The sequence below is a fragment of the Amblyomma americanum genome, chromosome 4, assembly GCF_052857255.1.
Source record: "Amblyomma americanum isolate KBUSLIRL-KWMA chromosome 4, ASM5285725v1, whole genome shotgun sequence".
NCBI classification, from domain to species: domain Eukaryota; kingdom Metazoa; phylum Arthropoda; class Arachnida; order Ixodida; family Ixodidae; genus Amblyomma; species Amblyomma americanum.
The window spans coordinates 197065213-197093170 of NC_135500.1; the positions used below are offsets into that span (position 1 = coordinate 197065213).

At 49.1% G+C, this 27958-nt stretch overlaps 1 protein-coding gene across 5 annotated transcripts in view; it reads right to left on the minus strand.

Moving 5' to 3' along the window:
• Positions 1-209: 209 nt before the first annotated feature.
• Positions 210-27958, minus strand: part of LOC144128997 (uncharacterized) — a 103242-nt gene continuing 75493 nt past the window's right edge. For 3 of the 5 annotated variants that reach the window (XM_077662855.1, XM_077662854.1, XM_077662851.1), the window contains 10 exons: positions 15923-16173; positions 14101-14182; positions 13839-13943; positions 12965-13020; positions 9362-9467; positions 7819-7991; positions 6526-6645; positions 5787-5884; positions 4075-4205; positions 210-1893 (listed from right to left, as the gene is read on the minus strand). In XM_077662855.1, coding sequence (XP_077518981.1) covers positions 1439-1893; positions 4075-4205; positions 5787-5884; positions 6526-6645; positions 7819-7991; positions 9362-9467; positions 12965-13020; positions 13839-13943; positions 14101-14182; positions 15923-16173 — 1577 coding nt within the window. In that variant the 3' untranslated portion in view covers positions 210-1438. Of the gene's footprint in view, positions 1894-4074; positions 4206-5786; positions 5885-6525; positions 6646-7818; positions 7992-9361; positions 9468-12964; positions 13021-13838; positions 13944-14100; positions 14183-15922; positions 16174-24404; positions 27945-27958 lie in introns of those variants that run through there. The other 2 variants (XM_077662852.1, XM_077662853.1) reach the window with 2 other exon arrangements.

A 27958-nucleotide genomic window follows, 5' to 3' on the forward strand; every position in this document is an offset into this window, starting at 1 on the left:
GCTGAAGCATCTCTTACCAAAACAAGTGCATCTGCCATCATGTCAGGATAAACACCTTGCAAAAGCAAATTTGAAATTGTTCTTGCACAAATCTTAAACCATTTTAAAAAGCCAACCAAGTGGAGCAAAGCCAAAGAAAGATATTAAGAAAGCATAATGCAAATGCAAGTGCATGTCAGAAGTTTGCATGCCAATAATTCCACAGGACAAATGTGGTCTGAGGTTTTATTTTGCCGATGTGCAAAACAGTGGAACAGTGCATGCTCTTGTAAATATAGCTGCACATAACTAGGGGAGGAAAATGGAGCTAGGGAGCATTCAATATATTTATATATATATATAAACTTGCAGTTATACACTTAAGCTCTGACCATTTTGCCCAACTCCACACAATAGATTAAAATAAATGTCAAAGCAACGTTGCAGTAAATAACTTTTGCAAAGCACAGCTTGCAACGGTGCTTCCGCCGAAGTATGCGCCAAGCATTCAACACCAGCTATCACAGCCTCAACATACCAGCAGCACTATTTTCACATGAGGAACTCAAACAACGCTAGAAAAAATGACAACTAAAATAAGCAGCCTAAAAAATTTAAGAGTGCAATCATTAAATGGATAAAGAATGTCGATCTGTTCAGAAAGAATCTCCAATGCTGCTTATATAACAAAAAAAAACAAAAACAACAGGGCTTTTAATATACGAATAAAACATTTATCACAAGGATATAAAAAATATAACACACATGCACTTCTACTCTTTGTTTAAAGAAAGAGCTTTGAAAGAGACGAATATCCCTACAGCAGCACCTGAGAAAGCCGCTTTTAATGGCGTACATGCATTTCTGGTAGCCCTTTTCACCCCATAGAGGCAACTCAGTTGCAACAAAATGGTCCCACAATGTCTTTCTCCACACCACGCACGAAAGCTGGAAGATAAAAAAAAAAAAACACACACACACACTCACACGCACACTAAGAGAACTTGCAGTCACAAAACTCAAACATCCACACAGTCAACTAACAAACAATAACTAACACAGTGCATGAACTGGGGGAGCAGAGACACCAGTTTGACTAGCAGCCCGTGGCCATGGCGTTCGTGGATGGAGCAGACGAAAAGCAATGCACAAACCAGTGAAGAGGGTCGCAAAGCAGAAAGGGCTCCTTGACAGAGGCCGAATGGCAGCCTGTAAGTAGTGCTTAAGTATGTCCGCACCTAGTTTGCCCCTCTGTCAGCATCGGCCTCACTTCCCGATGATCCGCAGCGTCCTCATCCGGGGCCATTGCCTCCCCCGCTGAACAGCGTGGAGACTTGTTTGGTGCAGCGCAGCTGGTTGTGGCGACTCTCAAGCGCGGCATTCGTGAACCCCTTGGGCTGGGAAGCTGAGAAGCAGACACAACCGGGCTTGAACAACCTCGTGCAGCAGCCGCGCCTTGTCAGGACGAGCCGGCACGAGGGGCATTCTGGTTTGCGGCATCTTGCTGCTGAAGGAGGTCCCCATCCTCCTTCACCCATGTGAGCCGCAGTAGATCGTCCTGGGAGCAGGGGGCATTTTCAAAGGCCGACGAGTCCTCTGCGCAGCCATCACCGCTGTCCGCCGTGAAAGAGGCAAAAAGCTGCCGCACACATGCGTCCTGAGGCGGCGAGGTCTCGGACATGCTGCGGCGCATTCTGGGCTGGAAACCCTCTGTGGATCCACGTGGAAGCGAGTAGGAGCTCTGGTTGCTCCGGTGCGACCCATGTGCTCCACCCAGCAGCCTGCCACCGCCATTGCCAGCACGAGGAGACGACCGATGCTCAGCCGCGTGCCAGGACTGTGACATGGCCGTTGGGTCAGCCACTGAGTAACGCTTGTGGGGACTGTTGCGAGACCTCAGCTGGCTACCGCCGTCTGGCATTTCAAATAGAGAAAAAAAAAACGGCAAACGTTGAAGGAAGAGGTGGCAAAAACAAAAATAAACCCAGCCCCAAGGCAAGACATCAGGACACAGCTGCTCAGATTCCAGAGAGCAGAAAGACACGCATATAAGCTTGTGCACATCTCAAAAACAACAGATACAAGAAAATAAAGAAACGGGGAGGGGAGGTATTTGCTCATTAATTACTTGGGACTAAACATGTAACGCCAGACACTTGTTCTATAGGTAATAATGGTGGTTCTACATACGGTGTTAATGGGCCGTGATCCGCAGCATCCCATATTACTTTGGTGACCAATTGGAGCAGTAAACGAAATCATCTTTTCATGTTTGGATATATCAACCATGACAAAGGCATCAAAATTCTTCTGCTGGTAATTTCGTCTTGTGTTTAGCTTATTGCTAAGAAAAGATTTAACAACGGACTAATTGACGTGAAGGAATTCTATGTGGCAGTCCTGAATGTGGGCAGGACTTCACTGCAGAGTTAGGTTGTACCCAATTATCGCGCATTTGCACTGCAGTGCTGCATGTGTACAGTGTTCACAGTGGCACAAAACAAAACGCATCTTGCTGGGGCTCACTTCAACAGCAGTGCAAGCCTAGTGGTGTTGAAAACTTTCAAGTTAAGCTGCCAACTGAAATAGCAGTGCTCACAAAAGGGCTCCTGCATGTTTGGTGCCCATGTTGCAATGCTCTCATTTGATATAAATCGTGAACTACAGCGCAGTTAAAACTGGTGGGTTTCACGTCGCATCAAGCCTGACTGAGCCTTCCACATGCTCCTCTTGCTTCACCATTTTTTCATTACAAATACAGAGGCAGATTTATGGGTCATTCCTGGAAGCGGTGGTTCCATATGAACCATGTATTTCTAGGACTTTTTTCGTTGACACAATGTAAAATTTATTGGAATGGGGGAGGGGGGAGAGAAGAGAACAAACTTCCCCTTTAAATTCGCCCCTGTGGGTAGCCATCTCCATTACATACCATACATCACTGCACACATCCTTCCCAGTACTGCAGCCCATGGGCATTTCTCCTTTGTACTTGTTTATGAATAACACAGCATGCTACTTCACGTGCACTTGGCCGTGGCATAGGCTCGTCGCTGCAGTCGGACTTGTCACTGCTGATAATGATTATTATGGATTTTTATGGCGCAAGGGCATCTATGGCCAAAGAGCGCCATGACACAAGGTTTTTTCGACTTCTCAAGGTGGGGTCAAAGACCCATTTCCCAAGCATTTCACCCTAAATAAACCGAGTACGAGACCAGGGGAAAGCTTGTACCCATTGTATCACCGGTGGGTACCCGGCGGCAGTGGGGATTGAACCCCGCACCTCCAGCATGCGAGGCGGATGCTCAACCACTCGATCCGTCGGACTCATCACTGTCGGCTGTGCTCACCGCACGTGAGCCCTGTATCTGCTGACAGCATGTAGCCTCAGTTATATCGGCGTCATTCCAGGGCTCCAACGCCTCCACACTGCTGTCCACATAGCTCGCAGCACCAACAAAAGGCATCACGGTGGCGCCTGAACCACCATACTGCGTTGTGGACACCACGTGATCACGACCCAGCGACCGCGGCACAACTAAAACCTGGAACGGCTTGCGCCGAAGCTTCGGTGGCGCGGGCAAGCGCTCTAGCAACGAAAACCTGCTTCAGCATGCGGGCTCCACCAGCCTTGTGTGCTTTTTTTCCTTTTCATTATTTTACATCCCTAGTAAATTCACAGCGCGTTGTACTCGCTATGGGTCAACTTCTATCTACGAGGGACGGTGTCAGCCAGGGGCTCCTAGTTCGAATTAACTGTAGCGGATGCTGCCTTGTTCTAATTATTGTGAGTTTTCCCCCATTGAAATACACAGTGCTGTGCCAGGACCAAGGCGTCAGTTCGAATTAACAGAGTTCAAATTAACGAGCTTTCACTGTAGAAACAAAATACTCTCACCAAACAAAAGCCAATAACATAAAAGAGGAGGTTGCAACTTCATTGAGATAATGAAAAAACAATAAAATGAAGGAATGTGCTACTTACGCGGGCCTACCTGTGATATGATGGGAGAGAACATAATAAAGTGCTAACTTGGAAAAAATTGCTGCTATTGTGCACACTGCTACTGGGCGAGTGCACTTGCTGCTTACCACGCATGGGTGAGCTGCAACTCTCGCGCAGCTTGTACTTCAGTTCCTCATTGTGCATGTCAAGTCGAGACAGCTGGCGGTTCTGTTTCTCCGATTTTTCTCGCAGTTTGGCATTCTCCACAGACAATTGGCTGGAAATGACAGAGGGTGGTCAGGTGAGGAAGCTGTTTGCATCATGAGACTGGCTGGTGCACTGCAGTTATGTGCCAATGTTTTAAGATGAAGGCAAACGTGCAGTGTAAAATAAACTTGAACAAGTACGACCTTGTTGCCATGTCGCATAAAAAATTGTAAATAGTGGAGTTTAACATCCTGAAGCGACATACGGCCTATAAGGGATGCTGCAGTGGAGGGCTCCACATTAAATTAAATTGCCTGGGTTTCTTGAATGTGCACTGACATCGCACAGTACATTGGCATCTTGAGTTTCACCTCTATCGAAATGCGGCTGCCATGGCTGGGATCGAACCCGCAACCTTGGAATCAGAAGCCAAACACCAAGGCCACTGAGACATTGCGTCAGGTCCATTGCCGTGTTGCAGTTCCCTACAATGTCAGGCATGAATTCTGCACGCTGACGGGCAAGATAATCACACGTACTGAGCATATCACCCTTAGCCACAGAGCATGTGAAAAAGTGACCCATGCTCAAAAAAAAAAAAAAAAGTGGTCATGCCCTGCACAAGCACAAAGCACAAAATGAACGCTTTCTCTAGCGCATGATTTGCTATAAAGCCAGAACTTCCCAGACTTGTTCCTAACAAAAGAAATTATTCATGTGCGCAGCAATTTACTATGCTCAGCTCTTCCTAGCCAATCGCTGCGGACCTCACATACAAGTTCTCAATGACAAAGCACTCAAACAATCTGCTCCACAACATGGACGGGTAACCTTTCTTTCGGGCAGTGCCCTGCTTTTGTTGGAAGTGGCTGACATGCTCTCTGCATATGTGCAATGCATCAACACTACTGTTCTTGCCGTAGGCCATGCATTTAAGGTGACATGTCCTGTGCAACTTCATAGCTCTGTCCATTTCCATCTCAGCAAAAGGTTTGAATTAAACTTCATTACCAAAGAACATTTCACTAAGTCCTGGCTTTATTTCAGGACAAAATAGCACACAGGGATGTGTCCACTGTGCCAGATGGCTTCTTTACCTTGTGCACTGAAAATCACATTAAACTTATTAATGCATTAGCTTCAGAAGGGTCTATGCAAGTGAAAAAGGCAACCGCCATCACGTGTGACCTTGTGAAAACATCAAAACCTGCCCACTGGACTGCGAGCAAACTTCCCACTGTGGCAGGACGCAGTTAACGTAATGACTGCTCGTGGGAGGTTGCTCGGGAAGAGCACCTTGGGTCTCGCAAGCTCCGCCGATGGGTATGTTTTAAACAGTGACCTACTGGGGCGGTGGCACATTGCTTGACTGCTGCACCACTGCTTCAGGGGTGGTATAAGAACTCCCAGCGATCTATGCATGTGGAGAATGACCAATTCCGCATATATGGGCATTAGCTGCTGCAACAGAATCAGCAGCAACAAAGAAATGCTAACGCATTCAAATAAATGATCCACCAAGGTTTGCCTAAGACCTTCTTAATAATAATATATCCAAGTTCAAAACTAGAGCACGAACAGGTACAGATGAGCAAACTGTAATGGAAACTGAACAAGTTTATGCTACCAGTGTGTTACCATGGGTGCTCACCTCTGTAGCTTGACTTTCTCAGTTAGAAGCTCCTGAAGGTCTTCAATACGAGCCTCCATCTTATCCATCTTTGCTTTACATCGATGCAGCTCCTCCTCCTGGGCAGCCAAGTATTGTCTCACAGTTAACAAGTGACAATGGCCATTTCACCAACAATTCACACTATCTTGAAATGAACCAATGAGTAAAACCTCGCTCATGCAAGTAACAATTTGTCAATTTGCTAGAGAAGTGTGCAACTGCAAATGTAACTGAATACACTTGCACACTTACACACAGCTGTGCTGTTAAAATATATAGCAGGAAAACAAAAATCCAAGCAGAAAGTAAACTGCAGGCAGAGTACTCCTATTTCGTTTCTTCACCTCACGGATTTGCCTCTTCTATCTCTCAGTGCAGTGATGTTCTATGCCACAGTCTAAAATTACCTTAATTACACCCCAAAAATCCCTATTTCTAGCCCTTTTTCCTGTGGCAGTTTAGAAAACACAGCGATATGATAAAACCAGAAAATTTAATTCTTAGGATTCCCTAGCTGAAAAAGGAAAGAAATTTATGAGTTGACCATCATGTTTCAAGTTTCAAGATTAAGTGATCGTCGCGCTCGTCAATGACAGCATGTCATGATGACTGCACACAGCCACATAACAGCACCGCAGTCATAGGAAATGGAAGTTGATGGAGAAGCAGTGCACGTGGGCTCATTATCCAAGTTGTCGCACAACAAAGCATCACTTGCCTTTCGCTCCATGTCCAGCGTGTTACGTTGCAGGCTCTGTATCTGATTAGCACGCATCTCAAGGACAACGTTAAGGCTCTCCACTTCCTTCTGGAGGTCAGCATTTTTCTTGGAAAGCCACTGGAACAGAGTAGCATCAACACCTTGCATTTTTACGCATAATTTGAAGTTAAGCAGCCAGCAGAAAGGCATTGTCAGGAGGAGGGGGCAATTAATGTTCACTGGAGACATTACTGTGGTAATCAACCTCACAAATAACTCCAGAGAGTTGTCAGATTTGTGAAAAAACTGCGCCAAACACAATACACAGCAAAGAATCTTGACAAGCAATGGAACTTGAATTTAGCACAGCTAGGCTAAAAAGTACCACTTTAGTACAGGTGCCCTGCTTTTAAATAATTTAAATCACTGTATAAGAATGGCTATCTGGGGCTACTTTGCATCGATTCAGTTGAAGAAAGACCCGCACGCACAAGCAGAACAAAAAGATGAGACACAGAACACAGTACTGTGCTGTGCATCTCGTCTTTCGTTCCGTATATGCAGTTAAAGAAGTTGAGTTTTTTTTCCCCCCGGTATTTGGCTAGCAGCCTCAGTGCTAAAAGTGTGACATTTTCTCAAGAAAAGATATAGATATTTTATAACTTGTGCCATTCATAACAGCAAGTGAGCTATCTATGAAGAAACTCTTATTTGCAGTTATCCACTCCTCGGTACAAGAGGCACTGCTGTTTAAGAAGGCCGCAGTGGTGGTGAAACTGTTTATTTTTCCGATTTGAAGAGTCTTTTCATTAGACTATAGTGGAGTTTTGCGGAGAACAAACACTGAGACGATGTACGAAAAACCGATAAGATCTTTGTACCTGGCGCCTCATCATGTCCACAACCTTTGAAGTCTACAGTAAAGCGCATGACATGGATTTTCAATCTTTTCTAGCCACAGAGAATCCCAACGGTTTCAAAGAGAAGCTCAAGAAGCTTTTGTGTCTCAGTCTCTGCTTCTTCATGCCTAACGTGCATGCAAAAAAAAAAAGACCATGCACGCACACAGCCCCTTAATAAAATACCCAAACCAAATTAATAATGCTTGGCTGTATCATGAAGAGGTTTCCTATGAGCAACTACAATACCATAAGCTTATGCAGAGGAAAGATGGAGGCTGAGGGACGTGTGGATTTACATGCTCGAGGAACCTAAAAAAACACACAAAAAAAAAAACACGGGTTCCACAGAATGCACTTTGAGGGCCTCAAGTAAATGGAATAAGAAGTCCCAACCAGAGGCAGCAAGTACCTGTATCTTGGCATCAGTGTCGAGCAGCACGGATTCCTGGAATTCCTTGGCCTGCTGCTGCAGTGTCTTGTACTGCTGGAGCAGGGTTTCATGCCTCTCGTCCAGTTCCTTCTGGAGCGTCTGGTGGTCTTCATTGATGGAGTCCAATTGAAGGGAGTACTCCTCGTTAATGGCTGCAACACACCACTCACATTGAGTACACTCTGCTACCCAAAGGTCTCAGTCCATATCAAGAATGAAACGGGCAGATTAAGAGCAAGCACAAGGGCACGCTGTCATTGGCAATGTGCCGTTGACCTGGCTCCCCTGTATTATGATTAAATTCTGGGACCCCGAAAATAATTAGATGTGACAACTTATAAGGTGTAACGAAACAAATGAATGAATTTTGACAGCTGCCACAATAGAGGGCTAACTATTAAAAAAGGCTGGTCTGTTCTTAACCACAAATTGGAATTTCTAAATTCTGTCCCATTTTATACATGGCTGCTATGGATTCAGACTAATTCAGTAAGTTCATAACGAAGAGAGCGGAAGATTTTTATACATGGCTGCTATGGATTCAGACTAATTCAGTAAGTTCATAACGAAGAGAGCGGAAGATTGCACAGGTTAAAACTAACTTCAAACAGCATTCATGGATGACACTTTTCGCTGTATAGCATCGAAAGAGGCCAGATTTTCTACGTGCTCAACCTCACTCTTTTCAAATTACATTAAATCTGTCAGTTTAATTGAGAGAAGGAGTAAAATAGTTTCAGATTATCAGGTCTTTTGTGTTAAGCACATGTTGCTAACATCAAGTTTAAAATCAAAGCTGGAACATGTGTTCAGCTTACAGGATCCAAAAAAAGAAAATGTAATATATCAATCTATAATTGAAGAGTCCTAACAAAACCATGATCTGGCATTATATCACATGGAAATAAATAAAGATGTTAACACTTTACTTTCCTGAAAACTAGTTCCCTATACTCCGTTTCATATACATAGCAGGCAACACTGCGGAGGCTGTGGAACTATGTAGTATGTCATCAAAGCCATATTACTTCACCATGTAGTATTCGTTATTTTGGAACCTTCAGTGAGTGTTTAGACGAAAACAAGGCGGTATAAAACCAAGCAGTAGCATTGAAAATCTTGGTCAAAGCTATGATACACTAGGTGTTCAAGCCCTATGGCCACAATTTTCATTGAGTGGAAAGTACTTTTTAGGTGCAGATTGAGTGAAATTGACCTGCAGGAACACCCAGCCGTGTAACACATTGCCACATGTAATTCATGCTTCACTAAGTTTCGATGAGTTGCAGGACGAAAATGTGGCCCGAGGTAAAACAAAGTCCATGGGACGCCAAACACGGCACTTTAGCTTTGTCGCTACGAAATATGTCTGTGTCCACTTTGGTCGCAGGGCGAACTACTTTTTGGGCACGGACTTAGCCTCGTAAACAGGCAAGCTATGAGCTTTGGCAGCATTTACTACTATGTATGAAAGGGAGTATAAAGCACAAGCAGAAAACTGCAGAGTACAAAGGGTGCTCACCGTCTATTTTTTCTCGGTGCCGCTGCTTCAGTGAATCCAAGGTTTCCTCATGGCTCTTGCGGTCATTTTCAATTATGCTTGTATAGAAGGCCTTCATCTCTTCAAGCTGTCAGGACAAGTGGGCAACTTTACTGTTTGGCGCAAAGCTCAAAACATTCACAACAAGTTCAGAAAAGGCTAATGCTACAGTGCTTTATGATTAAACCTTTTTTATTTTTTTACCAAGGACTTAATTTGTATTGACTTTCACAGTGTAGAGGAGACACCTCAAGTAATCCAGTATGGCAGCATTACAGGGGACTACTCCTGCAGGCAGGCTAAGCAGAATCACACTTGTTTTAAGATTTCGAGATAAACTCTCGCTTCCTTCTTGATTACGGCAACATTGTGTGAGCCAGTTTTTTATTTCTTAAGAGTGTAAGGGAATAAATGAGAGATAAGAAACTGCTTTCTGCCATTTGAAGAATACTTGGCATGAAAGCAGAGCTGCAGACTGTTCAATGCTTTGCACAGATTTCAATAACAATTAAGACATCAGCAGTGAACACCCTTCTACAACGGGTGAGTGACAAAATTAGAAGCACAATTTTTTTGCATTTAGTACTATACAGGTAAGCAAGACTCAGTGAATGCGATGCTGCCTGCACAGAAAACAAGCTAGGAAAAGTTCCATTAACTGTGGTTTCAGTTATTGGTAAAGCTGTGCCTTTCTGTGTTTATTCAAGCCCAAGAATTTTGATAACCTCCTTCTAGTTTAAAAATAAATGCAGATTTCGAGCCACAAGTACAGGTGGAAAGTGAGCACACTGAGGTTGCCTTTTCTGCACACAGTTTTGTCAGAGCAATTAACTGTGCCTTTTGCTCCAGTTTTGTTCATAAACATGAAATTGGAGGCACATAATGAAAGTAAGGCCGTTATATCATTTTGTTCGATTTTATTCAATTCTTGCCATCTTCCTGTCTGAATGAGTGATTCCATCAACCACGAGGGCATGAAGCTATGACGAAATTAAAGCAAGAAGAATCAGAGTGAAATCATATCACCCCACCTTCCAGACCCTATTGGTGGATAACAAACTACCATATCACCATACACGCATGCCGTAGTTAACAGACACAGCAAGGAACAAAATTCTTCACATCACGCAATGGAGTAAATGTGCCTTGGCTCATGTCGATCCTCCTTTAGACTAATTTGCGGCACTGCCACAACATTGTGTCGATTTCGTGAAAATCGGCAATAGCAGCTTCTACAGATATGCAGGGCGTATTTCTCCATTAACGATCCAACACTCGGTAAAGTTGGCTAGCACAGTATTTGCAGTAGCTGGGGATTAGTAGTGCATATCTGCACCTACCACAAGAAAATTTTGGTTAGTTACGGTTAACAAAGTTTTAAAAAACATATTGCCTAACATATCTTTTGTCTAGGCTGTACATAAAGTAACTGAAGGACACTAATGTTCTTAAGAAAATTTAAAGCTGGCTAGCAATATCTGAAACCATTATAACATTCAGGCAAATGCCGGTGCTCAATTCCCAGGTGAAAATCTTCAACTGGAAATTCAACTGGGAGTAACTGGTTTCAGCTGGGAGCAACTGGTCCCAGTTGGAAACCAACTGGTCCCAGCTGGGGACCAAGTGGAAGTTTGCCACCAACTGGGAAACATCAATTCCCAGTCGAGAGCCAAGCAGTAGGAACTGGGGCCCAAATGGGAAGTGGTTCCATTTGTGGGTTCCCAACAAAGGGCCCAATTGAGGGCCAACTGAGCAGAACTGGTCGTGGGTAAAAACCAAATGGGAAGTTTTTTTACTGCTTGGAGGGATGTCGAGAAGGAAATAAATGCTGCTGCAGCTCAGCACATCGTACAGTCATTAGGCGCAGAAGTGAACATAATGTGAAATTAGATGGAAACTGGCTTATCGGCGAACATCATTCCGATCGCACTGTGTGCACTGCATGCGAAAACGCCCGTAGACGCTCTCCTGGCGAATAACACCACTTCCCTCAAAACTGTTATAGCATGGGTCGACACGCATATCCTGCAAACATGTGTGCTCGTGTTACAGCTTAATTTTTTTGTTTTTATTAAGCCCGTTCTCTTTCTGCCTCAACTCGTTGCGACATAGGCGTTTCGGGCATGGTAACATTATATTTATATTTGCCCAACCACCCAAACGAACTACCATTTCGAAGACCGTGACTACCGTGACATGCCGCGACTCCAGCGGACCGGGTGCGGATGTCATTTTCTACGCCGCCATTGCGTTGAAGTTAGTTAACATATTTTGTCAATAATAGCACAAACTATGCATGGCGATTACAGCTATGAGAAAAGCAATTTGTTACAATTTAAAAATTATTAACTTATTTTTCATTCTAGAGCAAACAGAGTACTAAGTATTAAAATTTGCCGATACGAAACAAGCGTCAGTTTTGCACACACCGTCTATGCTAGGGCAGCCATGGCGCGCGGATGGCTTGTGCAATTTCTCATCGTGTTCCGCGGGAACATTGTTTTAAGAACCTCGACATAGGATTAATTTTTCGCGTACTATTGCTGACGAGATTGTTTAACAGTTCTTTCCTTGATGGGGCTGACGGAAGACAGTTTGCTTGCTTTTACTGGTCAGCGAAGTGGACCCGTCGATACCAATTAGGACTACAAGTCGTTTTCACCAACTGGAATCCTGCCCTTTCCTGGTGCGTCTTCAGTACGCTCATTTAAGTGTGATTTTATGCTATTTTTGCGTTCATAATGAAAAAATTCTAACGCATTTAGCGGAACATTATATTTTTACGCTCACTCATTTGGCTGTTCTGCCAAACTCGCTGTTCATTGCAACAAAGGCTGGTGATGTATGCAACTGACATCTACTATACGGCAAGTGGGCATGTATTCGGATCGTGTGCCGAAGTGCATGTGGAATCAAACTCCGCTCAGCACGACTGCGTCTTAATGCTGCAGAGAGCACCCCTTGACGCCTCAGACTTGTGTCGGTAAAGACAGCGTAGTTTACTGGGCTTGTTTGTAGTTGCTGTGTGCTATTCTCTTGTTTGTCACCTATAAAAATGAGCTGTTATGTAACTATGTTTTGTTTTGCGGAAACCCTGGCCTATTGGGCTCGGCAGAAGAGTATTAATGCCACTGCAGCTGTCTTAAAACATGACGAACGTGCTCAGCGAGAAGATTCAAGATTCAGTGAAGGCGCAAAGGGCAATAAACATTGATGCACTCAAACCTCATCTTCAGTGTTTTGGGCTCCCCTAACGGCCATGTATACTCATTTACTCAAATGTATTTGAGCTAGCTATAGTGCTTGAACGTCCCGACGCTCTCGTAGAGACGTCTGAGACTGGGTCGCATTAGGCCCCCGTCGCATCTGGGATTGCAACGAGTTCCAGTTGCATCTGGGATTGCAACTGGTTCCAGATGCAACTGGTCCCAGTTGCAACAGGAAATCTGTTCCTAAAACCAGATGGACTGGGACCAGTTGGAAACCAGTTAGAAATTTTCACCTGGGAATGCACAGAACATACCTCTGTAAGAAGCAGCGGCACAAGTTCTACAAACAAACAAACAATATGGGCATGATACTTGCCTTTCGGGCATGCGACTCCAAATAGCCTGCCAGCTCATTTTTGTGGGCGGCTTCCACTAAAGATAAGAAACGAGTATGTTTATTCACTCCATGGAATATGTTGATGTGGAAGTACAGTAGAACATTGTTAATACGTTTTTTCAGAAATACGGAGAAAAAGCATACTATCCCAGAAAACGTATCATGCAAACTACTAAGAGTTTGAAGACTGCAACTCAAGAAAGATGTACACAAATATTTATACACATGTCTGTCAGCACTTAATTGTTGGCATAAACTCCGAAGAGCTGTTCAAGTGCTTTTAGACTTTATCCGCATTTGTGTTGTCCTTAGTGTGAAAGGAACTTTGCAATGTGTCCGGTATGGCAACCGGCAAGGGCGAAAGTAGCTGAAGCCTCTTCACTGTTCCCGCAATTGTTTTCAAATGCTTCGCCCCATTACAATTGTGCAGTGTGGAGAAGCCAATCTGGTGGTTGACTGCAGCATATATACCGACCACTTGTGCACATGTTTGAGCATAGGTCGCTGTCTTAAAAATGCTTCGTCCCAACGTACTGATGCATTGCGGAAAAGTCGCCCCCACAACTGACTGGCGCTGCATTCCTGCTTATGTTGTGTGCCTCTGGGCATGGCCCACTCGTGTATTAGTGTGCCTTCTTTTAGTCGCTAAATATACCATACAATCCAAATTTAACAAACTTATGAACGTAACTTCTGGGAAATCATGTCTTCCTGCAACGTATTAACCAGAAGAAAAACATTCTTCTGTGGAACATTTTTAAAGCTCACAATTCTATGTGTAATAAACAGGGAATCGCAAGAATCGGGAACATATCACCAAGGTTCCACTGTATAACTATTGTGCATGACTTACACTCTTCAATCTTTTTGGTGTGCTTTCCTTCAAGCTCTGCTTTCAGGGCCTCTATTTCTCTCTCTTGGTTCCGCTTGATTTCTTCAATGTTATTCTTGTACTCCTCTAGAAATTCCACAAAAGAAAACAAGATGTTAAACATACATGTGCCATAATCAACGCTAGCCACTATTATCCTAATACTGACATAAAAGACACGCGTTACATATGCACTAGCAAATAGAGGAATGAGGGCAAAGACACGCCCTTCATCTCCCATTACCTATGGCAATGCGAGCCCTCTCAATCTCCTCTTGGGACTTCCGCAATTCTTCTGCCAATCTCGGGATGTGGAATGAATTGTTCTGTTCAAAGAAAAAAAAAAGAAACAAATGCATAAATGCTAGAAGTATCATGTTATAATGTGCGCACTCATCTTCTTTGAATAACACCACTGCATCTTTCTGCCAATGCAATATGTTACTTGCACCACGTTTATTCAAGTACAGGCTAGCTGCGAGTATGCATCAAATGTTTATGTCTAGAGCACCACGTCCCGCCGCGGCGGCTCAGTGGTTAGGGCGCTCGATTACTGATCCGGAGTTCCCGGGTTCGAACCCGACCGCGGCGGCTGCGTTTTTATGGAGGAAAAACGCCAAGGCGCCCGTGTGCTGTGCGATCTCAGTGCACGAAATTATTCCGGAGCCCTCCACTACGGCACCTCTCTCTTCCTTTCCTCTTTCACTCCCTCCCTCATCCCTTCCCTTACGGCGCCACGGTTCAGGTGTCCAACGATATATGAGACAGATACTGCGCCATTTCCATTCCTCCCAAAACCAATTATTATTATTAGAGCACCTGGGGTTAATTTTCATGTTTCTTTTTCTGTAATATGTGTGTGCATGAAGACAGATGCCGTGATGTCCTCTCATTAATTGCTGTCTATGTGAGGCACACAGGCATTAGCTCATTCCCAAAGTCCTGTGTTTACATCAATTTTACTTTGATTTACCATACACTGCATCACCATCATCAGCCTGACTATGCCCACTGCAGGGCAAAGGCCTCTCCCATATCTCTCTAATTAAAGCTGTCCTGCGCCAGTTGTGGCCACCCTATCCTCGTAAACTTAATCTCATCCGCCCATCTAACTTTCTGGTGCCCCCTCCTAGCTTTCTCTTGCAATTCAGACCGTTACCCTTAAGGACATTGAAAACCCCGCAAACAGATCTTATTTGATGAAATTAACTTATCCTGAACTTTTCTACAGCACTGTATTTCACCTTTCTCATTATCATAATTTCTATAAAAATCACAAAGGTCCATTAACTACAAAGTTCTTAATATGTTTTGAGGCAAGCGTTTGGTGAAATCACAAGGTTGTTTTACTGCAGCTTAGTTGTATCAAATGTTTGCTGCACTGCATTACTCAGAACCAGCCTGAACAAAGAACAGCAGGCAACGAAAAAATCAGCAGCAGGACTCGCTCATGATAAGTTCCATTTTGCACCATATCAGGGTCTTGCAAAGGGTTCAAATAAAATAAAAAAATAAAGTTAGAAAACTCCATGCGAGGAAACTTCAATCCATTTTCATTTTATTTCCACGCCATTCTGGACAGCCTCACGGGCTAACAGCTGCTAATGAGCAGCTTGATGAGGTCCAAGTGATAACTTTCAGGGCACAGCAGTAGGACAAAAGTGATTATGACATGTTCACATTACAATCAGTAATTATTTCACTAATTTTGCTGTTGTGCATTACATTACTTTTCGATATGGACACTGATAAACTGCTTACAAATGTGCTTAATTTTAGATAAAAAAAACTAGGCCTTTCATATGATTCTTTTGTACCAACTTAGCTCTGCGGTAGCTCAAGGATTACAAAAGCAACAACTGAGATTTCAGATTCAAATTCAAATTCAATTTATTTCCGTCAGAAGAAACAACAGAGGAGGCTCGAACAAAAAGTGAAGCAAGTTTACTTGACTGCGTTCGAGCCCCCTGAAACCACTTTGCAGCAACATCCATGATTGAATCTTTGTATTTGAGGGTTCTTTCTCAAAACGGATATATGTACGTGAAGAGTGGTTGCCACAATACCTGTGAATTCAGATGCTGGATGACGACGCCAAAGGAAGCAAAACCAGCAGAAGCATGCCTGAGCTGCAGCTTGAGCATGGTGAGCTCCTTGGTTCGTGACTCACAAAGGGCACCCAGTCGTTGGATTTCTTTGGTGAACTCGGCCTTGGTCTGGGCCTGGACTCTTGCTTCTCCGATCTTGCTGGGTGGACCTGAACCAGCACCCGGAGAACTCAGTCGTGCCGCTGTGCCTGTTGCACCCTTCTTGACATCTGCGTGGGTCAGACAGAAGGACACACAAAAAAATTAGCAAACAATGGTAAGATCAAAATGGCACCACTAAGCTTCAATTCTCTCCTCAATTCATGTGAAACACTGCAATAAGCAACTCAATTTTTTTGTAGCATGCAAAGAAGCTTTGTACTGGATTAGGAATCGTAATATACAAAGAAGCGACGGCTGAATCTTATGGTTGAATTTTATCTAGTAATGCTGCTTTGCGCTCCAAGAATCATTCAAGCAATGAATTAGCAAGGACATTTGGCTCTGTTTTCTTTCAGCTTTTATTTAAGTAACAGAACAATAATAGTACAGCAGTAAACCAACTATGAAAATCAGAAAACACTTTCTTATGCCAACCATTCTACTACAAATATAGCCCATGCAATATGAATGTACATACCCTAAGCCATAAAGAGTTTGAAATGCAATCTGTACGCGTAAACATGTATAAGTCTACATCTACAAATTTTTTTCCCTTTCCTGCAAGTGCATGAATAATTTGTTTTATTTAGCTAAAACTTCTACAGCCTGTAGCTCACTTTATATATTACTCTGTGCTTGTGCTTAGCGGTCTTGCACCTGACCACATGCTGTATGCCATGTCTATGTATGGGGCATCAAACATTCTCAAGCTGCAGTTTGCAGCAATTCGTGTGGGCTCCTTTTCCCAACTGTAACAGAATGACAATAAAAATACCACTATTATTTTATTATTATTATTATTATTTCTGCTCGTAAGATGTCGCTTTCGCGCTTGCCTATAACATTGTATGTTACTCCACAACCCTTTTTAGAAACTGCTCTGTGCATCTTCAAGAAGGCATTGATGCCGTGCTAAAGGAGATTTTCAAGAGCATTGTGTTCAACTGCACGGTTTCAGATGTTGCATCCTTGATTGCTTCCCTTCGTATGCCTTCTTTTCGTCTCCTTTTTTGCAGACTGTCATCTCTAGTCACTTTTGAAGTAGTGATTTTAAAAATGTCGATCCCACGTCGTACATTAAAAAAATCCTCATACCTTGCACCACGTCACTCTACGCATTTTGCTAAAGGAACTGGGGCAATTTATATCCCGAGTGTTTTCAATCTCCTTCCAGACAACTATGTCTTAGTGGATTCGAAGTCCAAGCTCAAGTGATTCGTTAAAAAACTAAAGCACTCAATTTTTCAATAGTCTAGTATAGAGCCAAACTGCCTGCATTAAATATTATCTAACAGTCACTTGTGCTTTCTTTCTTTTTCTTTATCTTGTACTCCTCGTCAATGAACCTCCTATAAAGTGGTGCACTCTTAAATAGCACCTTGATTTGTTTTCTCTCATGTTGTAACTGTATCTGAAATGGTTTTATTTTGGGCCAAGTCCAACAAGCCTCACATTGACTTTGATGGACAGGCTCGCCTCTTTTTAAGTTGTACGTGAATTTTGTGCAATAAATATTATTATAAAAAACTAACTCTGATAAAAAGAAAGTGAAACCAAGCGAGGAATCCCACTGCTAAAATACCATGCCAGAGTGGCAATGTGAATCACAGCTAAAAGAAAGTACTGAACAGTAACAATTTGAATAATATTTTATGATTAAGCAAATAAGACTTTCAAAACAGGGCACGATGAAAAATGCACTTTCATATGCGACTGAATGTTAAAGGTGTAAGCGTTTTCATGTGCAATGCCACAAACCAATTACTCAGCGTTCCCAGCCCCTCTTCAAGCTCACCATTGTCACTTCCCCATACACTACACAGGTTCAGCCATTGAAAAGGCCATGGGAAAACAGTGCACTTGCTGTTCCAATGAGTTGTTCAGCAGAAGACTTGCTCATTACCAAAATAACCAGGCCGTATTTTTTTGAACGGCAACACTTAATTCTTGTACTTTCGTCTAGGAAATGCGATGCCACAACGATGATCTGGAGATGCTACACCGGTGTACAAGGCCACCAACCACAATCATGTGAACCATGAGGAACTTGTCAGGAACTGCCAATGGTGTAGTGCATCAAAACACAGCTGAGACATGTGCAGGCTGGTTAACTAATATTGAATAGTTAGCTTTTTAACTATTACTGTCAGGCTCCTTATTGAGAGGCTTGAAGCCTACTGTAAGTAATATCGATTTCATTTTTCGCGCGCCGCTGCAGCACAAGAAATTTTGGCACCACACACAGCCAAAACCGACACCGCGCAACCAGAAAGAGCACTATAGCCACGCCTACAAGCGCATGTCACGCATCAATGCGGCTGTGACGTGTATATAGCACTCCCTTCACTTCCTCCATTGTGTGCCACGGCTTTCATGCAGCTAGTTACAGCTGTGCCAGCTTATAATTTGGTCGAAGCCCATCCGATCACTTTCATGACCACGATGAAATGTGCCGGATACCAGAACGAGGGCATCCAAGGCGACAAGAGCAGCAACAACATATCGGCTGCTGACAAGAGTCCAAAGTGCACCTCTCGCAGGTGCTGGTCGCGAAAGAGGCGCGTTGATGCCTCTCAAAACTTGGAAACACAAAGAACATGGCGGAAGCGCACCGTAACCGCATTCGCAACTACATATTGTTGTGAAGCATTTGAACGGAAGTGTCCCTGCTGACATACACAGCGAGCGTGGCCTAACATAGAGCGACACTCTTGACGGCTCCACAAGGTCTGCTCTGTGCCAGGGCGACCAAACGGACCAAAGCCCTTCATGCCCACAAAAAAAGTTTAGGAGCATCTTCCTACTCACACCGACTCCCCTTTCCATAGAAATAATTTCTCGACTGTTGCTCGAATGGACAAGGAGCGGGACAAACGCCACAACGCACTGACCAACATTCCGACAAGGACAAGACAATCGGCTGGGCCTCTCGTCGAAACGATGGTCAGCGGACTGGGGCTTTCCTCCAGCCTCTCATTGAAGCCTGGCCCATCGAAAGAGTTCCACCCATGCTGTTCTCCGCGGTAAAAAAAAAAAAAAAAAGCTGGCAGAGCAGCGCAGCTTCAGATCGCACTTCACTCTGCCGATATCGCTGTCCCAGAGGCGCCAAGCACGTCGGGGCGCGCGTGCGCACTGCGAGTTGAAAAAAAAGCGCGCGCGAAGAGCTGTAGCTACAGCCTTGGGCGCAAAAGCGACGTGCGCGCGCGTAGCACCTCGGAAGCACGACGCCGTGCCCGCGCGGACTTCGCGCACTTCTATTCCAGTCACGTCCGGCGACGGCGGAACAGCGGCCCCTCCCTCGCGGTCGCCAGGGGAAGCGTCGTTGGTGCCACGCCGGACGTCCCGCGGACGTCTCCTCCGGGCGAAATCGGTCCGCGAAGAAGGGCGCGGTAGAGAAAGGGGCCAGCGTGGCGATGCCGTGCCGGAGGAGCGGCCCCGCAACGATGAGAAAAACGGCTAACGACTCTCCCCTTCGGGGAAGGGCGACAGCGTGGGACTCACTTTCGCGCGCATTCTTTCGGAAGCACACACACCTGCCGCGAGCATCGGGGCTTGGGAAAGAAAAGGAGGGAAAGAAGGAAAAAAAAGGCGAAAGGACGTACGCTACCAGTGCTCGCACACTCTGAAAGAAACGACGGCCCTGATGGGAGTAGCGAACGAACTCACGACGTTGTCACGAGAGGGTGCCCCGCAGGACGACGATTGCGTCGTGCGAGAAGAATCGGGGGGGGGGGGGGGGGGGGGGGGGGGGGGGTGCAGCGTGTACAAGACGGATCAAACGGAGAAGACGGTGGATTAGCTAGGAAGGTGGCGGGAGGGCCGCGCGTCACGAAGGCGTCGAACAAAGAACAAAGGCCCGCCATTACAGAACCATACGTAGGCTGCCACCAGGCCTGTCCATTGGGTGCAAAAAGCCGCGGAACGCTCGCTTTTTGCGTTCCACCCTAAGGGCGCATCTACGCTGAAAGCTACACGGGCAACCAACCACACTACTATCTCCTGTAAAACACAGAAGGGCAAACGGGTGCTCTTTAACCTACCCTGAGTAGAGTTCACAGGTTAGCGCGGAATTAACTGAATGTGGGTAAAGATCGCTCAGCTAAACGGAGAAGGCAAAAAAAAAAAACGCGATTGCGCCCGTGCTTAATCGAATGATCAAAGATCGCTCCTCGCGCTTTTTCAATCGTCGAATTTGTCACGCGTGTGGCGATAATAATAATAATAATTGGTTTTGGGGGAAAGGAAATGGCGCAGTATCTGTCTCAAATATATCGCTGGACACCTGAACCGCACCGTAAGGGAAGGGATAAAGGAGGGAGTGAAAGAAGAAAGGAAGAAACAGGTGCCGTAGTGGAGGGCTCCGGAATTATTTCGACCACTTGGGGATCTTTAACGTGCAGTTACATCGCACAGCACACGGGCGCCTTAGCGTTTTTCATCCATAAAAACGCAGCCGCCGCGTTTTCGTTTCTCTTTTGAGGCGGCTAGCGCGAGGCGCAGCCTATGCGCACGGAGTGGTCACGTGATCGCGCCCGCCCTCACAGTTTCGTTCCATTTACAAGACACCGTGAGGCCGCGGTTTCACGCAGCCGCTTTCTTCCCCCTTAAAAAAAAAAAAGTGAACGGACACGCGAGCTCTGGAGGAGAGAAGCCAGGTGACTGCCGCCTCGCACTGGACACGGCGCGGCCAAACCGACAGCCGCGAACAATCGGCCTGACAACGCGGCACGCATGCAACCGCAGGCCGAAGAAAGACGGCGGAACCTGAGCGGACGACAAACGAGCCGGTAACTCACGCAGCCGAAGAGTAGTCGAGACAATGAACGCGCAGACGACAAAAGAACGGAGCACAGGGAGGGCGACCTCTTCCGCTTCAGGACTGGGAGGGGGGCACACACACACATACAGAAGAGCGTGACCTTGGTTGCGACGTGCCGCCTCCTAGTGCGGGTCACACAGCGGGAAGAAGCGGGTTGGATGTTCACGCGACCGTGAGACGAGCGCGCGCATGCACACACACACACAGGCGTACAAGCAGCGACTTGCGAGAAGTCAGCGACCCCGCGAGGTTGGGAGAGAGGCGTACAGTGCAGCAGAGGAGACAACACCTCCCGCTACAAGTCAAGCGTGGAAGAGGCTACGCCAACCCGCCTCCCCGTCCCACACACAGCGGGGATGCACCGGGGACTCCCAATGGGCCACGCCGGGTCGCACGGCGCGCAGACCTCACGCACCAGTTCTCTGGCCGATGTTTAATTCATCGCGTCGCGCAGACCGCGCACGCACCCGTCGCTGATACGCGGAAAAGTCGCACTTCCTGCGGCAGCTTCCGTTAAGAAAGGCCGCGACCACCGTGGCCGATCTCTGGGCGGCGGCTCCGCATGCTGAATGCGCCATTTCGCGAACACCATAACCAGTTCCTCGAGACCAGCAGAGTTAAGTAGCGATAAATGTCCACTTTAGTTACGGCGGTACCTCCATACGTTCTCAGTGGCGAATGCAAACGCCGTAGTGGGACTTGCCGGCTCCTGGAGGGACTGACCACTTGCGTACGCTGGGAGCGGGCGCATGGCGCGGGTCTACGCGAATACAACTATGCTCCTCCTCGTCAATTTTCCGTGCGTCGGCCGAGGATTACCAGTCGCCGTCCGAAGGTCCGCCGACCTTGGGACGACGTCGGTGAAACAACCGGTCACTGAACCGTGCCAACGGCGGATCGCGACGACAGAGAGATAAGTTGCGCGTCTTTCCACCACACAGCAACAACGGAGCTCGTACCTATGAGAGACCAGTTCGCCGAGCAGAAATATCGCCCGCCTGCAGGCCCTCCAGTCCCGGTACAGCAGCTGCAGCCGTCAGACAGGGCCGACGGTGGGCCGGCTGCGAGCGCAGAGAATAAGGGGGCACACGTCTTCTGCCTTCGGACCTTACAATAACAGTCTTCAGCGAAACGCGCCAGAGGTGGGATGGGGGGAAGATCAGGGAAAACGGGCTCCCGTGAGTGGCCCGTTTGTCTGAGAGCAGCCGTTGCGGCAGCGCACGCGTCAATCAGGTCGAGTTTTTCTTGGCGCCGTCGGGAGTCGATTACAAAGCGAAGTCCAAACAAGAGAACCTCGCGGGGCCGGCCCTTCGGCGCCGCCGAAAGCAAAGCAGGTCAAGCCGCGCCCCACACAACAGCCGCGGTGGAGCGACCCGGCCCACGCCTCCGGCGCCTGCCCGCTCAACACCAGACGGAATCGGGTAATTTTGATCGAGCGCTCAGCTCACCACGGTAGCCAACTATTCGTCGATCGCCCGCTCACGGAATCGGTGCGCCGCCGTGCGCATACGCCGACGCTCCTCGTTGGCCGATAATCCGAACCGAGGCTGCCTTCACAAAAAATCCCGCCGTTCATCCAAAAGTACAGCGCCTACCTGGGCACACGCGCGCAAATGCGTATTGTATTCTCAATGTCCAAGTGCAACCATCGCGAATTTAGGCTGCAAGCTTTCAAAATCTTGAGAATCGTCTCGAGGCAATCACAGACAGAGCGGTACGCGCTCGTCGGGACATAAAACCTGTTGCAGGCAGGTTGTTTTGTAGTGAGTGACCTGGGAGGAAACAATCTCACGCGGCGGTTCGTGCGGGGGAGGAGCTGGTTCGGTAGGGCCATGTCCTCTCGTTTTTGCCCCAATAGATTCGCGATATGACACCCCTTTTGCACGGATCACCAAAAAGATCCGACACTAAAGTGACGCGGGAGAAACCGTAATCAATGGTGAGGCGGCCAGCCCACACGCGCTGCTGGCTGAGTCAGGCGAACAGAAAAATCCGAGTCCCCTTAGGACGCCGCTCATCCCACGGCCAGCTTCCCAAACCTATATGTGCCTTCGCGCCATGCGCTTTTGCGGACCAATCAATCGTGGCAGGCACTTCTCGTTTTGAAAGCCCACAAGAGGCAACGAGCAGCAAGTGATCTCTACCCAGCCCTCTTTGTGCAAGTAACTCTACAAGCTGCCATGTGATGGTCTGAGCCGCACAGGCAGCAAATATTCTGACCGTTCAAGCCTGATGGGTGTGAAGAAAACCGCCAAATGATCGCCATAGTTAAAGAACACTTTAACACACCTCCAGAGCTAAGTGACAGCTGCAGCAAAAAGTCCCGCACACAAACACCCCGTTGATCACTACCGCAGCAATGCATCGCAAGAACAGAGAGACACGCCCACTGTTCAAGACTACTAACTGACTCAACGAGTGTTCAACCATCCGGCAGATTTGGCAGAAATTAAAAGATAAACGAGGTTTGCGAAAACGGGGGACGTGTATTTACCTCTTCCGAAGGAAACACCTACAAGTGTAAGACGAACAAGTTCTGAGATCTGCTAGCCCGCAGGATGGTTAATTAACCAAGTTCCTCAATATACTGCGCGCTCTCCCGTTTGCGGATGTACGCTCCCAACCATACCAGTAGCACACCTCAATCCGCCTACAGTCCCAAGATGCAGCGTCCACTGGCGAAAGAAGACAATATAAGAGGGTTCCCGCTCAGACAGGCATTATCGAGACTCCGTACGGAAACAATAGGCTGGAAGAAGAGCGCGAAATTGATTCCGCCACGTTCCGGGGGTGACGAACCAAGCGTGTCGACGTATAGACGCGCAGAATGTTCAGGTACCGGCAGCGGCACTGCGGCGGAGGGTTCAGAGAGGCCCACTATAAGAGTGCCAACAAAGCAAGGAGGACGTCAGCAAAAGGGGGTCTTCAACGGAATCGCTCTACTCTCGGAAGCACGAATTGCAGAGGCCAAGGAATTCAGGCGCTACGTACGCAGCTCTTGTGAACCGATACGAACACTCGAAGGGCAGTTGTTAGCTCAAGCACGAGCAGGTTTTTATGGGTCACCGCTCATCGCTGCAGATGGGTCAAGAACGACAACCTGCCAAGTTGCACGGTAAGTACGCAAGGCCTGGCTATGCAAACCGGGTCCATCGGTTAAGTCTAAACGTAAACAAGAGGCTCGTCAGGATTGCGCGGTCACGTAGCCGGAGATATCGCGCCCTGAGAGCGCCTGTCTGCCTGAGGAAAGCGCGCATAGAAGCCGTCCCAGATGCTACAAGTTGCCCTCATTGCTATTCAGCGCTGCCAACCATTTATCCGTGCCCCAAGGCCCGTCTTTGTGCAGCGAGACGCTGCAGGTTAATTGTCATGGCCCAGCCGCCGATAACTGCAGTTGCCGAGAGGCTATAAGGGAGAAAGCGAATAGGTGATAGGCTCACGGGACCGCTGCAAGGCGCGGCCACGCAAAGCGCGACTTACTACTACAAGACGAGCAGACAAGATCCTCGTCGTTGTCGCCATCCGAGGTCAGCGTGTGGTCGGTGGAATCGACCACGGGCACTTGCACCGAAGCCGCAGCGGCACACGCGGCGACCTTCATGACGGCATCGCGCACCACAACCGACTCGACGACGACCACCGGCGAAACCGCGGCGTGGTGCTTCGGCGGGGCTGCGTCCGCAGCGGGACCAGCTGCCTTGTCCTTTCCGGTCAGCGGCTGCTTGGCCTTGGCCGGCGACTCCTGGGCGACGTCCACAGCTCCGGGCGCTCGCGACGACGAGCCCGACTGGGCGTCCGCAGAAGACTGCTCCGACTCGTCGAGAACAAACGTGCCCGAGCGCCTCAGTTGTCCCGGGGCTTCTTGCGCTTTTGGGGCTTCCGAGCTGTTCTCCACAACTGCGCCAGCAGCGGCGGCGGCGGCGTGCCGTGCATTCTTGGCGTTTTTCGCGGTTCCGGAAAACGGCGTCGCTCTCGTGCCGGCAGAAGAACAATCCCTCGCCGGCGCGCCGGCGGCCGTCACTTTTGTCAGCGGCGGCGTGACCTGCCTCTGCTGCGGGTTCCTGCTCGGCTGCGGTATATGGCCGACTTTCGCCGCGACGCGGGAGCGCTTGGCGGGCACGGGTGCCGCGGTCAGCACCGGAATCCCAGATTCCTTCTTCGCCGGCCGAGCTGACGAAGGCCGCGGCAGTCTGGACGCCGTCGGGATCCTAGAGGCGCGCGGACGCTTGCTCAGGGGGCCACCGCCCGCTGCCGGCGGGCTCCGCGACTGCTGCTCGGCGCTGATGGCGTTGAAGTAATGCACCTTGTCCTGGAAACTTCCTTCGGACGCCTCCAGCTTGTCCTCTCCGTCCACCGCCTCGTCGGCGGCAGCGTCGTGTGCTGGCGTCGACCTGTCTGCGTCGGGAGACAGCGGCGAGTCCGCCCGCGCAGAAACATGGACGCCACCGTTGTGAGGCGGCGGCGCTTCCTGGGCGGAACTGGCGCTCGGCGTGCCGGGCGTGACCTCGTTTTCCAGCACGAAGGTTTCGCAGTTCACGGACTGGATCATGTCGTTCGAGATCACGCAGATGTCCGGGGCGTCCTGGCTCTCCTGGGTGGGCAGGTGGTCGACGATGATGACTTCCCTCTCTTCGGGCTCGTTCAAGTCCTCGGACTCGAGGTCCGAGTCGCTGCACACGAAATGCTCAATTAAAACGTCGTCGTTCAGTGCGCTGCGTCGCGCGAAGGGACCGCACGAGAGCTCGTCGTCGGGCGTCGAGAGCGGCGACAGCAGGGACTCTCCGGCGTTGTCTGGCTTCAGGAAGATGAAGCTCGCCTTCTCGTCAGCCGGGAACTCGTCGGAAACGTCAGAGACGGGCGACACCGTCTCGCGGCTCATTCTCCGCTCCTCACGCTTCGCTGGCTCCGCGGCGACGAACTCGAACTCATCCTGCGCGGGGCATTCCTCGCAGTTCGAATCGGTCGACGCCGAGTCGTGCCTCTGCCTGTCGTCGTGGCTTCGTTCGCAAGCAATTGGTTCAACGTCGTTAGGCGCCTCCTCGTTGACGGCGGCGTTTTGTTCGGGCAGACACCCCTCAGAAGCTTCGTCGTTCTGGGCGCTGACCTGAGATCCTTCGGCAGCATCCGCACGTGGCACATCGTTCTGAGCATTTTCGGCGCACGTCGAGACCTCCACGGTCTCGTCACAGTCGTCTTGGTACAATTCGTTGACTTCGACTAGCAACGCAGGCTCACCGCAGTCTTCGGTGCACGGGTTCTCGCCTTGGCACTGTTCGCTAATCGCATTTGGCACGTCGCGTTCGGGGTCCGGCTGAGCAACGTGACCCTTGCCTTCGTTGCTTTCTGCGCCGCTCGCTACACCAGAGTCCCCCTGGACGCTCTCCACCGACGGTGGCCCACAGTCGCCAGACGCGGGCTCCGCCCCCTCACAAACGACGAGGCCGTTTCCGACGGGGCCGAAGCTGTCGTCATCGTTCGACACGGCCGGGCAGGTGCCGTTCAGCAACAGCTTCTTCAGGGCTCGCCTGTCCGCCAGAGACTCGCCGCCACCCAGCTCGTGGCCAGGGTGCAAGAAGTGTGGCAGCACTGCGTTAGAGAAGACCTTGCCGCCACGGGCATCGCGGCACTTCGGGGTGTCCAACTTGGCCCTCGGCAGCTGGAAGTGATCGTTCGCGTCTGCCTTGGGGTCGCAGTAGATGACGCCCCAGACGGTGCCGTCAGCGTCGTCTGGACACTCGCTGCCGCTCGGGGCAGCCTCCAGAGAGCGCGGCAACGTGTGGGCCCGCATGATGAGCGCTTCTTCGCGTCGCTTGGCCTCTGGCGATTCGCTCACGTCCAGCGGCACGGAGGACCACTGGGAGAGCTCTTCCTTGCACGCCGCCACCTCGGTCGCCGCGGCGTCCGACATCCGCCTCCTGCCAGGCTCTTTCTTCTTGTCCTTGCCGAATCGGAACATGCGCAGGAACGCACCCTTTTCGCCACCACCACCACCGCTGCCGGCACCGGGCGACGCATCCTTGGCCTTGGAGTGGCTGCTTCCGATGCGAAACGACCAGCTCCTCTTGAAGGGCTCATCCTTGCCCGACGGCGGCGACGGCTTGCGCAGGGACCCGCGCCGCTCGAACAGGCCCAGCGGCTCCTCGGTGCAGCCGCCGGCGCTGCTCGAAGGGCTGTCAAGGTTGCGGTTCCACTTGGCGCGCATCTTCTTCCTCCACGAAGACATGGCGGTTCAGTCGGTGCTCAAGCCGGGCCAACAACAGCAGATGTGAGGCTGCGTCAAGCTGGCTCCGAACCCGCCGTTTCCCACGCCCCGCGGCTCGAGAGCAACCTTCCGGGCGTCGCCCTTCATCTGGGACGGCGGTGGCAGCTCCTCGCTACGGCGGGCGAAAGGTTCGCGGTGCTGCTGACGGTCCGTAGGCCTCGCTAGAGATGGTCGTTCGCCGCAGATCCGATCACGCACGCACCTCGACGAGGCGCCACTCCCTCGGAAGCCACGGACACGACGGCGATCGGTGCCCTCGGGCCAAGCGCCGCGGCCACCAACACTCCGCGCGAGCACACTCCGGCGATGATGATCGCTATTCCTCGGCGCGCGAGACAGGCAGTTGACGCTGAGAAGACGTTCCTTCCAACAGCGAGCACGCAACCGGCGGGAAGGGCGACGCACCGCGAACAAAGGGAGTAGAGCAGCAGCGTACGCGACGACAGCTGCGATGCCGACTGGCGAACAGAGGCGTCCCGACGAGCGCCCGCTCGTAGAACCGGCGGCGAACAGCAAGTTAGGGCCAGGGGGCCGAAAACGACGACGAGCAAAACTCGGCGAGGGCACGGACTTTCAGATGGTGTCGCACCACGGTGCGTGCCAGCCGGAGGATACCAAGTCCAATGAGAGAGAGTAGAGATTTGGAAGCGCGCACAATGAATGCGAAGCAGCGGGCCAAGCAGCAGCAGCGGCGGCGGCAGCACAACAACCACCAACTGCCCGCGTCTGGCCCCCCCCGGAGGCACACACACGAACGCACCGCCAGCCACGC